Source organism: Eupeodes corollae, unplaced genomic scaffold, assembly GCF_945859685.1.
Source record: "Eupeodes corollae unplaced genomic scaffold, idEupCoro1.1 scaffold_596, whole genome shotgun sequence".
NCBI lineage: Eukaryota > Metazoa > Arthropoda > Insecta > Diptera > Syrphidae > Eupeodes > Eupeodes corollae.
In genome coordinates this window covers 21,475-37,953 of record NW_026605403.1, presented here as the reverse complement: position 1 = coordinate 37,953, position 16,479 = coordinate 21,475, and the positions used below count along the sequence as shown (strand labels likewise).

General features: G+C 36.6%; 1 protein-coding gene across 1 annotated transcript; it reads left to right on the top strand.

Moving 5' to 3' along the window:
• Positions 1 to 6,350: 6,350 nt before the first annotated feature.
• On the top strand, positions 6,351 to 10,326 carry LOC129953504 (uncharacterized protein K02A2.6-like; the record flags this gene model as incomplete). Its single annotated transcript, XM_056066744.1, has 1 exon — positions 6,351 to 10,326. A coding segment is annotated over exon 1 (3,976 nt), but the record flags the coding sequence as incomplete, so codon positions are not given.
• Positions 10,327 to 16,479: the final 6,153 nt, after the last annotated feature.

Sequence of the window (16,479 nt, the reverse complement as noted above, 5' to 3'; positions counted from 1 at the left end):
TATTGTGATCTAGGAATCATTCCCTTTCCATTGGTGTGCCTATCTTTGAATAAGACCAACTCTACAACAAGTTATGGGCAAAAATCCATGTCCAAACTTTAAATGCGAATATCTCGCTTAAAACGCATCTAAAAGGTATCAAAGTCGGCACCTAATGGACAATTTTTGAACTCCAATATTTCTTGATCTAGACCACCTAGATGGCTGAAATTTCAGGATTGTGATCTAGGAATCATTCCCTTTCCATTGGTGTGCCTATCTTTGAATAAGACCAACTCTACAACAAGATATGGGCAAAAATCCATGTCCAAACTTTAAATGCGAATATCTCGCTTAAAACGCATCTAAAAGGTATCAAAGTCGGCACCTAATGGACAATTTTTGAACTCCAATATTTCTTGATCTAGACCACCTAGATGGCTGAAATTTCAGGATTGTGATCTAGGAATTATTCCCTTTCCATTGGTGTGCCTATCTTTGAATAAGACCGACTCTACAACAAGTTATGGGTAAAAATCCATGTCCAAACTTTAAATGCGAATATCTCGCTTAAAACGCATCTAAAAGCTATCAAAGTCGACACCTAATGGACAATTTTTGAACTCCAATATTTCTTGATATAGACCACCTAGATGGCTGAAATTTCAGGATTGTGATCTAGGAATCATTCCCTTTCCATTGGTGTGCCTATCTTTGAATAAGACCAACTCTACAACAAGTTATGGGCAAAAATCCATGTCCAAACTTTAAATGCGAATATCTCGCTTAAAACGCATCTAAAAGGTATCAAAGTCGGCACCTAATGGACAATTTTTGAACTCCAATATTTCTTGATCTAGACCACCTAGATGGCTGAAATTTCAGGATTGTGATCTAGGAATCATTCCCTTTCCATTGGTGTGCCTATCTTTGAATAAGACCAACTCTACAACAAGTTATGGGCAAAAATCCATGTCCAAACTTTAAATGCGAATATCTCGCTTAAAACGCATCTAAAAGGTATCAAAGTCGGCACCTAATGGACAATTTTTGAACTCCAATATTTATTGATCTAGACCACCTAGATGGCTGAAATTTCAGGATTGTGATCTAGGAATCATTCCCTTTCCATTAGTGTGCCTATCTTTGAATAAGACCAACTCTACAACAAGTTATAGGCAAAAATCCATGTCCAAACTTTAAATGCGAATATCTCGCTTAAAACGCATCTAAAATATATCAAAGTCGGCACCTAATGGACAATTTTTGAACTCCAATATTTCTTGATCTAGACCACCTAGATGGCTGAAATTTCAGGATTGTGATTTAGGAATCATTCCCTTTCCATTGGTGTGCCTATCTTTGAATAAGACCAACTCTACAACAAGTTATGGGCAAAAATCCATGTCCAAACTTTAAATGCGAATATCTCGCTTAAAACGCATCTAAAAGGTATCAAAGTCGGCACCTAGTGGACAATTTTTGAACTCCAATATTTCTTGATCTAGACCACCTAGATGGCTGAAATTTCAGGATTGTGATTTAGGAATCATTCCCTTTCCATTGGTGTGCCTATCTTTGAATAAGACCAACTCTACAACAAGTTATGGGCAAAAATCCATGTCCAAACTTTAAATGCGAATATCTCGCTTAAAACGCATCTAAAAGGTATCAAAGTCGGCACCTAACGGACAATTTTTGAACTCCAATATTTCTTGATCTAGACCACCTAGATGGCTGAAATTTCAGGATTGTGATCTAGGAATCATTCCCTTTCCATTGGTGTGCCTATCTTTGAATAAGACCAACTCTACAACAAGTTATGGGCAAAAATCCATGTCCAAACTTTAAATGCGAATATCTCGCTTAAAACGCATCTAAAAGGTATCAAAGTCGGCACCTAATGGACAATTTTTGAACTCCAATATTTATTGATCTAGACCACCTAGATGGCTGAAATTTCAGGATTGTGATCTAGGAATCATTCCCTTTCTATTAGTGTGCCTATCTTTGAATAAGACCAACTCTACAACAAGTTATGGGCAAAAATCCATGTCCAAACTTTAAATGCGAATATCTCGCTTAAAACGCATCTAAAATATATCAAAGTCGGCACCTAATGGACAATTTTTGAACTCCAATATTTCTTGATCTAGACCACCTAGATGGCTGAAATTTCAGGATTGTGATTTAGGAATCATTCCCTTTCCATTGGTGTGCCTATCTTTGAATAAGAGCAACTCTACAACAAGTTATGGGCAAAAATCCATGTAAAAACTTTAAATGCGAATATCTCGCTTAAAACGCATCTAAAAGGGATCAAAGTCGGCACCTAATGGACAATTTTTGAACTCCAATATTTCTTGATCTAGACCACCTAGATGGCTGAAATTTCAGGATTGTGATCTAGGAATCATTCCCTTTCCATTGGTGTGCCTATCTTTGAATAAGACCAACTCTACAACAAGTTATGGGCAAAAATCCATGTCCAAACTTTAAATGCGAATATCTCGCTTAAAACGCATCTAAAAGGTATCAAAGTCGGCACCTAATGGACAATTTTTGAACTCCAATATTTCTTGATCTAGACCACCTAGATGGCTGAAATTTCAGGATTGTGATCTAGGAATCATTCCCTTTCCATTGGTGTGCCTATCTTTGAATAAGACCAACTCTACAACAAGTTATGGGCAAAAATCCATGTCCAAACTTTAAATGCGAATATCTCGCTTAAAACGCATCTAAAAGGTATCAAAGTCGGCACCTAATGGACAATTTTTGAACTCCAATATTTCTTGATCTAGACCACCTAGATGGCTGAAATTTCAGGATTGTGATCTAGGAATCATTCCCTTTCCATTGGTGTGCCTATTTTTGAATAAGACCAACTCTACAACAAGTTATGGGCAAAAATCCATGTCCAAACTTTAAATGCGAATATCTCGCTTAAAACGCATCTAAAAGGTATCAAAGTCGGCACCTAATGGACAATTTTTGAACTCCAATATTTCTTGATCTAGACCACCTAGATGGCTGAAATTTCAGGATTGTGATCTAGGAATCATTCCCTTTCCATTGGTGTGCCTATCTTTGAATAAGACCAACTCTACAACAAGTTATGGGCAAAAATCCATGTCCAAACTTTAAATGCGAATATCTCGCTTAAAACGCATCTAAAATATATCAAAGTCGGCACCTAATGGACAATTTTTCAACTCCAATATTTCTTGATCTAGACCACCTAGATGGCTGAAATTTCAGGATTGTGATTTAGGAATCATTCCCTTTCCATTGGTCTGCCTATCTTTGAATAAGAGCAACTCTACAACAAGTTATGGGCAAAAATCCATGTAAAAACTTTAAATGCGAATATCTCGCTTAAAACGCATCTAAAAGGGATCAAAGTCGGCACCTAATGGACAATTTTTGAACTCCAATATTTCTTGATCTAGACCACCTAGATGGCTGAAATTTCAGGATTGTGATCTAGGAATCATTCCCTTTCCATTGGTGTGCCTATCTTTGAATAAGACCAACTCTACAACAAGTTATGGGCAAAAATCCATGTCCAAACTTTAAATGCGAATATCTCGCTTAAAACGCATCTAAAAGGTATCAAAGTCGGCACCTAATGGACAATTTTTGAACTCCAATATTTCTTGATCTAGACCACCTAGATGGCTGAAATTTCAGGATTGTGATCTAGGAATCATTCCCTTTTCATTGGTGTGCCTATCTTTGAATAAGACCAACTCTACAACAAGTTATGGGCAAAAATCCATGTCCAAACTTTAAATGCGAATATCTCGCTTAAAACGCATCTAAAAGGTATCAAAGTCGGCACCTAATGGACAATTTTTGAACTCCAATATTTCTTGATCTAGACCACCTAGATGGCTGAAATTTCAGGATTGTGATCTAGGAATCATTCCCTTTCCATTGGTGTGCCTATCTTTGAATAAGACCAACTCTACAACAAGTTATGGGCAAAAACCCATGTTTAAACTTTAAATGCGAATATCTCGCTTAAAACGCATCTAAAAGGTATCAAAGTCGGCACCTAATGGACAATTTTTGAACTCCAATATTTCTTGATCTAGACCATCTAGATGGCTGAAATTTCAGGATTGTGATCTAGGAATCATTCCCTTTCCATTGGTGTGCCTATCTTTGAATAAGACCAACTCTACAACAAGTTATGAGCAAAAATCCATGTCCAAACTTTAAATGGGAATATCTCGCTTAAAACGCATCTAAAAGGTATCAAAGTCGGCACCTAATGGACAATTTTTGAACTCCAATTTTTCTTGATCTAGACCACCTTGATGGCTGAAATTTCAGGATTGTGATCTAGGAATCATTCCCTTTCCATTGGTGTGCCTATCTTTGAATAAGACCAACTCTACAACAAGGTAAGGGCAAAAATCTATGTCCAAACTTTAAATGCGAATATCTCGCTTAAAACGCATCTAAAAGGTATAAAAGTCGGCACCTAATGGACAATTTTTGAACTCCAATATTTCTTGATCTAGACCACCTAGATGGCTGAAATTTCAGGATTGTGATCTAGGAATCATTCCCTTTCCATTGGTGTGCCTATCTTTGAATAAGACCAACTCTACAACAAGTTATGGGCAAAAATCCATGTCCAAACTTTAAATGCGAATATCTCGCTTAAAACGCATCTAAAAGGTATCAAAGTCGGCACCTATTGGACAATTTTTGAACTCCAATATTTCTTGATCTAGACCACCTAGATGGCTGAAATTTCAGGATTGTGATCTAGGAATCATTCCCTTTCCATTGGTGTGCCTATCTTTGAATAAGACCAACTCTACAACAAGTTATGGGCAAAAATCCATGTCCAAACTTTAAATGCGAATATCTCGCTTAAAACGCATGTAAAAGGTATCAAAGTCGGCACCTAATGGACAATTTTTGAACTCCAATATTTCTTGATCTAGACCACCTAGATGGCTGAAATTTCACTATTGTGATCAAGGAATCATTCCCTTTCCATTGGTGTGCCTATCTTTGAATAAGACCAACTCTACAACAAGTTATGGGCAAAAATCCATGTCCAAACTTTAAATGCGAATATCTCGCTTAAAACGCATCTAAAAGGTATCAAAGTCGGCACCTAATGGACAATTTTTGAACTCCAATATTTCTTGATCTAGACCACCTAGATGGCTGAAATTTCAGGATTGTGATCTAGGAATCATTCCCTTTCCATTGGTGTGCCTATCTTTGAATAAGACCAACTCTACAACAAGTTATGGGCAAAAATCCATGTCCAAACTTTAAATGCGAATATCTCGCTTAAAACGCATCTAAAAGGTATCAAAGTCGGCACCTAATGGACAATTTTTGAACTCCAATATTTCTTGATCTAGACCACCTAGATGGCTGAAATTTCAGGATTGTGATCTAGGAATTATTCCCTTTAAATTGGTGTGCCTATCTTTGAATAAGACCGACTCTACAACAAGTTATGGGTAAAAATCCATGTCCAAACTTTAAATGCGAATATCTCGCTTAAAACGCATCTAAAAGGTATCAAAGTCGACACCTAATGGACAATTTTTGAACTCCAATATTTCTTGATATAGACCACCTAGATGGCTGAAATTTCAGGATTGTGATCTAGGAATCATTCCCTTTCCATTGGTGTGCCTATCTTTGAATAAGACCAACTCTACGACAAGTTATGGGCAAAAATCCATGTCCAAACTTTAAATGCGAATATCTCGCTTAAAACGCATCTAAAAGGTATCAAAGTCGGCACCTAATGGACAATTTTTGAACTCCAATATTTCTTGATCTAGACCACCTAGATGGATGAAATTTCAGGATTGTGATCTAGGAATCATTCCCTTTCCATTGGTGTGCCTATCTTTGAATAAGACCAACTCTACAACAAGTTATGGGCAAAAATCCATGTCCAAACTTTAAATGCGAATATCTCGCTTAAAACGCATCTAAAATATATCAAAGTCGGCACCTAATGGACAATTTTTGAACTCCAATATTTCTTGATTGTCGAGTACCAAGTGTAAATGCTACCTTATGCAATGAATTATAATTATAATAGTTTATAAGACGAATTGTTATACTTAGTATTAAGAATGAGAAAATAAAGTTCAGTTCACTTCTAACTACAACTCCGAGTACATCACATAAATTGGCGACGAGGACACGAACTGATAGTCAAAGAAGAATTTTTTTTTTCTGATCAACTGGCATTCCACGTGATCAACCAATCTCAGTTGAGGATCTAAATTTTAGAATTCCTTTGTTTTTAACAAAAAAAAAAAGAAAAGTTTTATTTAAACAAAGTTAGTCGTGGTCTCAATAAAAAAAAAATCGAGATGACCTCAGTAAACGAGAGCATATTAACCACAACTACTTCAAGCAGCGTACGGGAGTTCCGACCGCATGTCGATAGTTGGGAAAATTGGTGTGAACTATTAGATTCACATTTTCTGGAAAGTGCAGTCACAGAAGATAACATGAAAGTGGCGATTTTAATAAAATCAATAGGATTGGAAGCATATGGTTTACTTAAAGATCTATGCGATCCAGTTCTGCCTTCCAAAAAACCATTCAATGAATTGAAGGATTTGTTGGACACGCAATATTCAATTCCTGTAATTGTTTTTCGAGAAAGACGAACTTTCTTAGAAGCAAAGAAGTCGGATACAGAAACAGCGTCACAGTGGTTCGCTCGTCTTAAAAAATTAGCGAAAGATTGTAAATTTGGGCAGCAATTAGACGCATTCGTGCTCAATAAATTTATTACCGGCTTTGAAGGCAAAGTCTTCGAACGTTTGTGCGAAGAAAATGAAAAACTAAAATTGAGCGAAGCCTTAAAAAAGGCAATGGCAGCAGAAGTAAAATTAATCACGCAACAGCAACAACAAACGCAAAAAGAGGTTAATTTTGTATCGAAAAGGTACCAACGTGGTCAGCGAAGCAGCAGCAACAAGCAGAACAGCTCCAACAACAACAGCAAAGATAGTGGAAGTTCACGGCGACGGTGCTCACATTGTGGCTGGAAGAACCACACCAGTGAAAAATGCAAATACAAATCGAGCACGTGTAACAAGTGCGGCAGAGTGGGTCATTTGGCGAGCGTATGCAGCAGTAGCAGACAAATTAATTTAGTAGAAGTATCAAATAATTTAAGTAGTGAATTTAATTCCAATGAAGATATTAATACAACTTCTGATTACATTTCGAACTTTTCAAATTTTTCTATTTTCAGTGTTACTGGAGAAGCGGTGGCTACACCATTTACAGAAGCAGTAAAAGTTAATCAAGTCTGGCTCGAATTTGTGTTGGATACCGGCGCAGCTTGTTCCCTGGTTTCTCTATCAATTTTTGATAAGTTTTTTGACCGCAAGATTTTGAAGCCCTGCGTTGATCGATTTTGTGCATATAACGGGGAAACTATACAAATTGTGGGTGAGTTCAAAGCAACTGTTAAATATCGCGAGCGAACACGTGAATTGCGGTTAATCGTTAGTAACACGAACAGTCCGCCCATTTTGGGCAGAGATTTTATGCAACTTTTTGATATGACTTTATCACAAATTAATTCGATTCGGTATGATCACAAACAAGACGATTTAGTTTCTCGAATTAAAAGCAAATATCGCAACGTTTTTAAGAATGAACTTGGTACATATAAGGGTAATAAAATTAAATTGAGTATAAGCGAGAATGCAAAGCCTGTTTTTTGCAAGCCACGTCCGGTGCCTTTAGCATGGCGTAGTAATATTGAAAATCAATTAAATAATTTAGTTAAAACTGGTGTGTTAATCCCTGTCGAAAATGCAGAGTGGGGTACACCTTTGGTACCAATCGTTAAGCCTAATGGCGACCTCCGCATTTGTGGCGACTACAAAACCACGGTTAATAAGTTTTTGATGGATGTAAAATATCCATTACCGCTTATAAACGAATTATTCACATCACTTCAGGGGAATCATTTTACAAAATTAGATTTGTCGAACGCATACAATCAATTAGTGTTGGATGAAGATTCACAATTGTTATGTGCTTGGAGCACGCATGTTGGTGTTTTCAAGATGACACGTTTGCCCTTCGGAGTAAAGCCGGCTGCGGCTATTTTTCAGAAAACAATTGAAACTCTTTTACGAGGTATTCCAAATGCAATCAATTATTTAGATGATATTGTTGTAACGGGTGCCACCACCGCAGATCATATGAAAACACTTGAGCTTGTTTTAGGAAAATTAGATTCTGTCGGGTTACGTCTAAATGAAAGTAAATGTGAGTTCTTCAAGGAACGAATTTCATACTTAGGTTTTAACATCGATCGTTTTGGTTTAAGCAAGAATAAAGATCGAATCGCATCCGTATTAGAAGCCCCAATTCCACAATGTGTGTCGGAAGTAAGAGCTTTCGTGGGTATGATTAATTACTACTCAAAGTTTATTCCTAATTTTGCTCATAAGATGGCACCTTTATATAATTTGTTGAAAAAAGATGTGAAATTCCAATGGTCAAAAACATGCCAAGAAGCGTACGAGTTATTGAAGCAAGACGTAACGTCGGATCAGGTTTTGACACATTTTAATCCTAAAATTCCAATAGTTTTGTCAACTGATGCTTCTAATTCAGCGGTAGCAGGGGTTTTGTCACATATTTTTGCAAATGGTGTTCGAAAACCAATTGCGTTTATTTCTCGTGCACTTTCACAAACAGAAAAAGGCTACAGTACTATTCAAAAGGAAGCATTGGCTATAGTTTACAGCGTCTCAAAATTAAAACAATATTTATTAGGCGTTCATTTTACATTAGAGTCTGATCACAAACCACTTTTGGCTATTTTTGGTGAGAATAAAGGTTTACCAGTTATGGCGGCAGCAAGGATGCAAAGATGGGCTTTTATTTTGTCTGGTTTCGATTACTCTATCAAATATATTAAAGGTGAACTTAATCAAGCCGATCACTTATCGCGGATTCCGCAAGAAGAAGTAGGCAAAATAAGTAACGATTTTTCATATATAAATTTAGTTGAAACAGATAACCAGTTGAAACTAGATTTCAAAAATATTGCAAAAGAAACTAGACGCGACCCGATTCTTTCAAAATTGGTAGATGCGATAAATAGTGGTACAATTGATGCGTTAATGGGCGAAGAATTTGGCCCTTTTCGTAATAAGAAAAATGAATTGTCGGTTGAATACAATTGTATTCTATGGGGCTATCGAACGATTGTTCCATTTAAATTACGTGAAGAGGTATTGAAAGAATTACATCTGTCACACTTAGGCATAGTAAAAACCAAAGCATTGGCACGTTCGTATGTTTGGTGGCCTAAAATAGACCATAATATTGAGAAAATGATTTCGAGTTGTGTTTCTTGCAAGCTTACTCAGTCGAGTCCAGAAAAATGTCCTTTAATTCCATGGACACCCACTGAATCAGCTTGGTCTCGAATCCATGTAGATTTTGCTGGGCCTATAAATGGATTTTATTTTCTAATCATCATAGATTCGTATTCTAAATGGGTTGAAGTTTTTAAAACTCATGAAATGACATCGATATTTACAATCAATAAACTGCGAGACGTCTTTTGCCGTTTTGGTTTAGTTGACACATTAGTAAGTGATAACGGGAGACAATTTATTTCGTTGGACTTCCAACAGTTTTTGGCAAACAATGGCATTAAGCATATTTTGACCGCTCCAGGTCATCCGGCAACCAATGGCCAAGCAGAAAACTTTGTAAAAACACTTAAAAAGTCGTTGCAGGCCATTTTAAACGACACTGGTGGTGGCAGCAAAAATATGGACTTAATATTAAATCGGTTTTTGTTCGATTATAGATGTGCAAAACACTGCACCACTGGTGAATCACCAGCAAAGTTATTGCTTGGTAAAGAGTTAAAAAACCGATTTAGTTTAATGAAACCACCGTTGGTGCGAGAAAAGATCTGTGATAAGCAATTATCAAACATTAAAAATTTTAAAGGCTCAAGAAATGTTAAATTTGAAGAAGGTGAAAATGTTTACGTGCGCGATTATTCAAATCCGAATAAGGACGGTTGGCAACCAGCTACCGTAAAGAAACGTATTGGCTCACGATCGTATAGTTGTGTTCTTACTCATAATAAAAGACGAATTAAAAGACATTCGAATCAAATGATATCGGGCACATCAAATGCGTCACCAAAATCGATCGATGGTAGGGCAGATAACTCTCCTAAAGAAACAGCCAGGGTGACGGCAGAGCCGATAGTCAATGCAGATTCAGAAGCTGTTATCGCAACTAATGGTGCTGAGCCATCGATTCTCGAATCACGTTCTAGTAGAGGTTTAAGACCTATTGAGAGAACGAATTATAAAGTTTTTTTTTGATTAAAATAAAAGTACTTACTATGGTAATTAATTTGTATTTGTTTAAAAAAAAAAAAAAAAATAGATTTCATGAATTGAAATATTGAATATAAATAATGGTTAAAATAAAAGTAAAATACATATATGTGTAATTGAATTTTTGTTTATAATAAATAACTTACATATGTACATTATATTTAACTACATTTCTTTTGATTCATGTGTATATAATATTCAAACTTAAGATGGGAGGTGTCGAGTACCAAGTGTAAATGCTACCTTATGCAATGAATTATAATTATAATAGTTTATAAGACGAATTGTTATACTTAGTATTAAGAATGAGAAAATAAAGTTCAGTTCACTTCTAACTACAACTCCGAGTACATCACATTGATCTAGACCACCTAGATGGCTGAAATTTCAGGATTGTGATTTAGGAATCATTCCCTTTCCATTGGTGTGCCTATCTTTGAATAAGACCAACTCTACAACAAGTTATGGGCAAAAATCCATGTCCAAACTTTAAATGCGGAATAAGACCGACTCTACAACAAGTTATGGGTAAAAATCCATGTCCAAACTTTAAATGCGAATATCTCGCTTAAAACGCATCTAAAAGCTATCAAAGTCGACACCTAATGGACAATTTTTGAACTCCAATATTTCTTGATCTAGACCACCTAGATGGCTGAAATTTCAGGATTGTGATCTAGGAATCATTCCCTTTCCATTGGTGTGCCTATCTTTGAATAAGACCAACTCTACAACAAGTTATGGGCAAAAATCCATGTCCAAACTTTAAATGCGAATATCTCGCTTAAAACGCATCTAAAAGGGATCAAAGTCGGCACCTAATGGACAATTTTTGAACTCCAATATTTCTTGATCTAGATCACCTAGATGGCTGAAATTTCCAGATTGTGATCTAGGAATCATTCCCTTTCCATTGATGTGCCTATCTTTGAATAAGACCAACTCTACAACAAGTTATGGGCAAAAATCCATGTCCAAACTTTAAATGCGAATATCTCGCTTAAAACGCATCTAAAAGGTATCAAAGTCGGCACCTAATGGACAATTTTTGAACTCCAATATTTCTTGATCTAGACCACCTAGATGGCTGAAATTTCAGGATTGTGATCTAGGAATCATTCCCTTTCCATTGGTGTGCCTATCTTTGAATAAGACCAACTCTACAACAAGTTATGGGCAAAAATCCATGTCCAAACTTTAAATGCGAATATCTCGCTTAAAACGCATCTAAAAGGGATCAAAGTCGGCACCTAATGGACAATTTTTGAACTCCAATATTTCTTGATCTAGATCACCTAGATGGCTGAAATTTCCAGATTGTGATCTAGGAATCATTCCCTTTCCATTGATGTGCCTATCTTTGAATAAGACCAACTCTACAACAAGTTATGGGCAAAAATCCATGTCCAAACTTTAAATGCGAATATCTCGCTTAAAACGCATCTAAAAGGTATCAAAGTCGGCACCTAATGGACAATTTTTGAACTCCAATATTTCTTGATCTAGACCACCTAGATGGCTGAAATTTCAGGATTGTGATCTAGGAATCATTCCCTTTCCATTGGTGTGCCTATCTTTGAATAAGACCAACTCTACAACAAGTTATGGGCAAAAATCCATGTCCAAACTTTAAATGCGAATGTCTCGCTTAAAACGCATCTAAAAGGTATCAAAGTCGGCACCTAATGGACAATTTTTGAACTCCAATTTTTCTTGATCTAGACCACCTTGATGGCTGAAATTTCAGGATTGTGATCTAGGAATCATTCCCTTTCCATTGGTGTGCCTATCTTTGAATAAGACCAACTCTACAACAAGTTATGGGCAAAAATCTATGTCCAAACTTTAAATGCGAATATCTCGCTTAAAACGCATCTAAAAGGTATCAAAGTCGGCACCTAATGGACAATTTTTGAACTCCAATATTTCTTGATCTAGACCACCTAGATGGCTGAAATTTCAGGATTGTGATCTAGGAATCATTCCCTTTCCATTGGTGTGCCTATCTTTGAATAAGACCAACTCTACAACAAGTTATGGGCAAAAATCCATGTCCAAACTTTAAATGCGAATATCTCGCTTAAAACGCATCTAAAAGGTATCAAAGTCGGCACCTAATGGACAATTTTTGAACTCCAATATTTCTTGATCTAGACCACCTAGATGGCTGAAATTTCAGGATTGTGATCTAGGAATCATTCCCTTTCCATTGGTGTGCCTATCTTTGAATAAGACCAACTCTACAACAAGTTATGGGCAAAAATCCATGTTTAAACTTTAAATGCGAATATCTCGCTTAAAACGCATCTAAAAGGTATCAAAGTCGGCACCTAATGGACAATTTTTGAACTCCAATATTTCTTGATCTAGACCACCTAGATGGCTGAAATTTCAGGATTGTGATCTAGGAATCATTCCCTTTCCATTGGTGTGCCTATCTTTGAATAAGACCAACTCTACAACAAGTTATGGGCAAAAATCCATGTCCAAACTTTAAATGCGAATATCTCGCTTAAAACGCATCTAAAAGGTATCAAAGTCGGCACCTAATGGACAATTTTTGAACTCCAATATTTCTTGATATAGACCACCTAGATGGCTGAAATTTCCGGATTGTGATCTAGGAATCATTCCCTTTCCATTGGTGTGCCTATCTTTGAATAAGACCAACTCTACAACAAGTTATGGGCAAAAATCCATGTCCAAACTTTAAATGCGAATATCTCGCTTAAAACGCATCTAAAAGGTATCAAAGTCGGCACCTAATGGACAATTTTTGAACTCCAATATTTCTTGATCTAGACCACCTAGATGGCTGAAATTTCAGGATTGTGATCTAGGAATCATTCCCTTTCCATTGGTGTGCCTATCTTTGAATAAGACCAACTCTACAACAAGTTATGGGCAAAAATCCATGTTTAAACTTTAAATGCGAATATCTCGCTTAAAACGCATCTAAAAGGTATCAAAGTCGGCACCTAATGGACAATTTTTGAACTCCAATATTTCTTGATCTAGACCACCTAGATGGCTGAAATTTCAGGATTGTGATCTAGGAATCATTCCCTTTCCATTGGTGTGCCTATCTTTGAATAAGACCAACTCTACAACAAGTTATGGGCAAAAATCCATGTCCAAACTTTAAATGCGAATATCTCGCTTAAAACGCATCTAAAAGGTATCAAAGTCGGCACCTAATGGACAATTTTTGAACTCCAATTTTTCTTGATCTAGACCACCTTGATGGCTGAAATTTCAGGATTGTGATCTAGGAATCATTCCCTTTCCATTGGTGTGCCTATCTTTGAATAAGACCAACTCTACAACAAGTTATGGGCAAAAATCTACGTCCAAAACTTTAAATGCGAATATCTCGCTTAAAACGCATCTAAAAGGTATCAAAGTCGGCACCTAATGGACAATTTTTGAACTCCAATATTTCTTGATCTAGACCACCTAGATGGCTGAAATTTCAGGATTGTGATCTAGGAATCATTCCCTTTCCATTGGTGTGCCTATCTTTGAATAAGACCAACTCTACAACAAGTTATGGGCAAAAATCCATGTCCAAACTTTAAATGCGAATATCTCGCTTAAAACGCATCTAAAAGGTATGAAAGTCGGCACCTAATGGACAATTTTTGAACTCCAATATTTCTTGATCTAGACCACCTAGATGGCTGAAATTTCAGGATTGTGATCTAGGAATCATTCCCTTTCCATTGGTGTGCCTATCTTTGAATAAGACCAACTCTACAACAAGTTATGGGCAAAAATCCATGTCCAAACTTTAAATGCGAATATCTCGCTTAAAACGCATCTAAAAGGTATCAAAGTCGGCACCTAATGGACAATTTTTGAACTCCAATATTTCTTGATCTAGACCACCTAGATGGCTGAAATTTCAGGATTGTGATCTAGGAATCATTCCCTTTCCATTGGTGTGCCTATCTTTGAATAAGACCAACTCTACAACAAGTTATGGGCAAAAATCCATGTTTAAACTTTAAATGCGAATATCTCGCTTAAAACGCATCTAAAAGGTATCAAAGTCGGCACCTAATGGACAATTTTTGAACTCCAATATTTCTTGATCTAGACCACCTAGATGGCTGAAATTTCAGGATTGTGATCTAGGAATCATTCCCTTTCCATTGGTGTGCCTATCTTTGAATAAGACCAACTCTACAACAAGTTATGAGCAAAAATCCATGTCCAAACTTTAAATGGGAATATCTCGCTTAAAACGCATCTAAAAGGTATCAAAGTCGGCAAAGTAGATGGCTGAAATTTCAGGATTGTGATCTAGGAATCATTCCCTTTCCATTGGTGTGCCTATCTTTGAATTAGACCGACTCTACAACAAGTTATGGGCAAAAATCCATGTCCAAACTTTAAATGCGAATATCTCGCTTAAAACGCATCTAAAAGCTATCAAAGTCGACACCTAATGGACAATTTTTGAACTCCAATATTTCTTGATATAGACCACCTAGATGGCTGAAATTTCAGGATTGTGATCTAGGAATCATTCCCTTTCCATTGGTGTGCCTATCTTTGAATAAGACCAACTCTACAACAAGTTATGGGCAAAAATCCATGTCCAAACTTTAAATGCGAATATCTCGCTTAAAACGCATCTAAAAGGTATCAAAGTCGGCACCTAATGGACAATTTTTGAACTCCAATATTTCTTGATCTAGACCACCTAGATGGCTGAAATTTCAGGATTGTGATTTAGGAATCATTCCCTTTCCATTGGTGTGCCTATCTTTGAATAAAACCAACTCTACAACAAGTTATGGGCAAAAATCCATGTCCAAACTTTAAATGCGAATATCTCGCTTAAAACGCATCTAAAAGGGATCAAAGTCGGCACCTAATGGACAATTTTTGAACTCCAATATTTCTTGATCTAGATCACCTAGATGGCTGAAATTTCCAGATTGTGATCTAGGAATCATTCCCTTTCCATTGATGTGCCTATCTTTGAATAAGACCAACTCTACAACAGGTTATGGGCAAAAATCTATGTCCAAACTTTAAATGCGAATATCTCGCTTAAAACGCATCTAAAAGGTATCAAAGTCGGCACCTAGTGGACAATTTTTGAACTCCAATATTTCTTGATCTAGACCACCTAGATGGCTGAAATTTCAGGATTGTGATCTAGGAATCATTCCCTTTCCATTGGTGTGCCTATCTTTGAATAAGACCAACTCTACAACAAGTTATGGGCAAAAATCCATGTCCAAACTTTAAATGCGAATGTCTCGCTTAAAACGCATCTAAAAGGTATCAAAGTCGGCACCTAATGGACAATTTTTGAACTCCAATATTTCTTGATCTAGACCACCTAGATGGCTGAAATTTCAGGATTGTGATCTAGGAATCATTCCCTTTCCCTTGGTGTGCCTATCTTTGAATAAGACCAACTCTACAACAAGTTATGGGCAAAAATCTATGTCCAAACTTTAAATGCGAATATCTCGCTTAAAACGCATCTAAAAGGTATCAAAGTCGGCACCTAATGGACAATTTTTGAACTCCAATATTTCTTGATCTAGACCACCTAGATGGCTGAAATTTCAGGATTGTGATCTAGGAATCATTCCCTTTCCATTGGTGTGCCTATCTTTGAATAAGACCAACTCTACAACAAGTTATGGGCAAAAATCCATGTCCAAACTTTAAATGCGAATATCTCGCTTAAAACGCATCTAAAAGGTATCAAAGTCGGCACCTAATGGACAATTTTTGAACTCCAATATTTCTTGATCTAGACCACCTAGATGGCTGAAATTTCAGGATTGTGATCTAGGAATCATTCCCTTTCCATTGGTGTGCCTATCTTTGAATAAGACCAACTCTACAATAAGTTATGGGCAAAAATCCATGTCCAAACTTTAAATGCGAATATCTCGCTTAAAACGCATCTAAAAGGTATCAAAGTCGGCACCTAATGGACAATTTTTGAACTCCAATTTTTCTTGATATAGACCACCTAGATGGCTGAAATTTTCGGATTGTGATCTAGGAATCATTCCCTTTCCATTGATGTGCCTATCTTTGAATAAGACCAACTCTACAACAG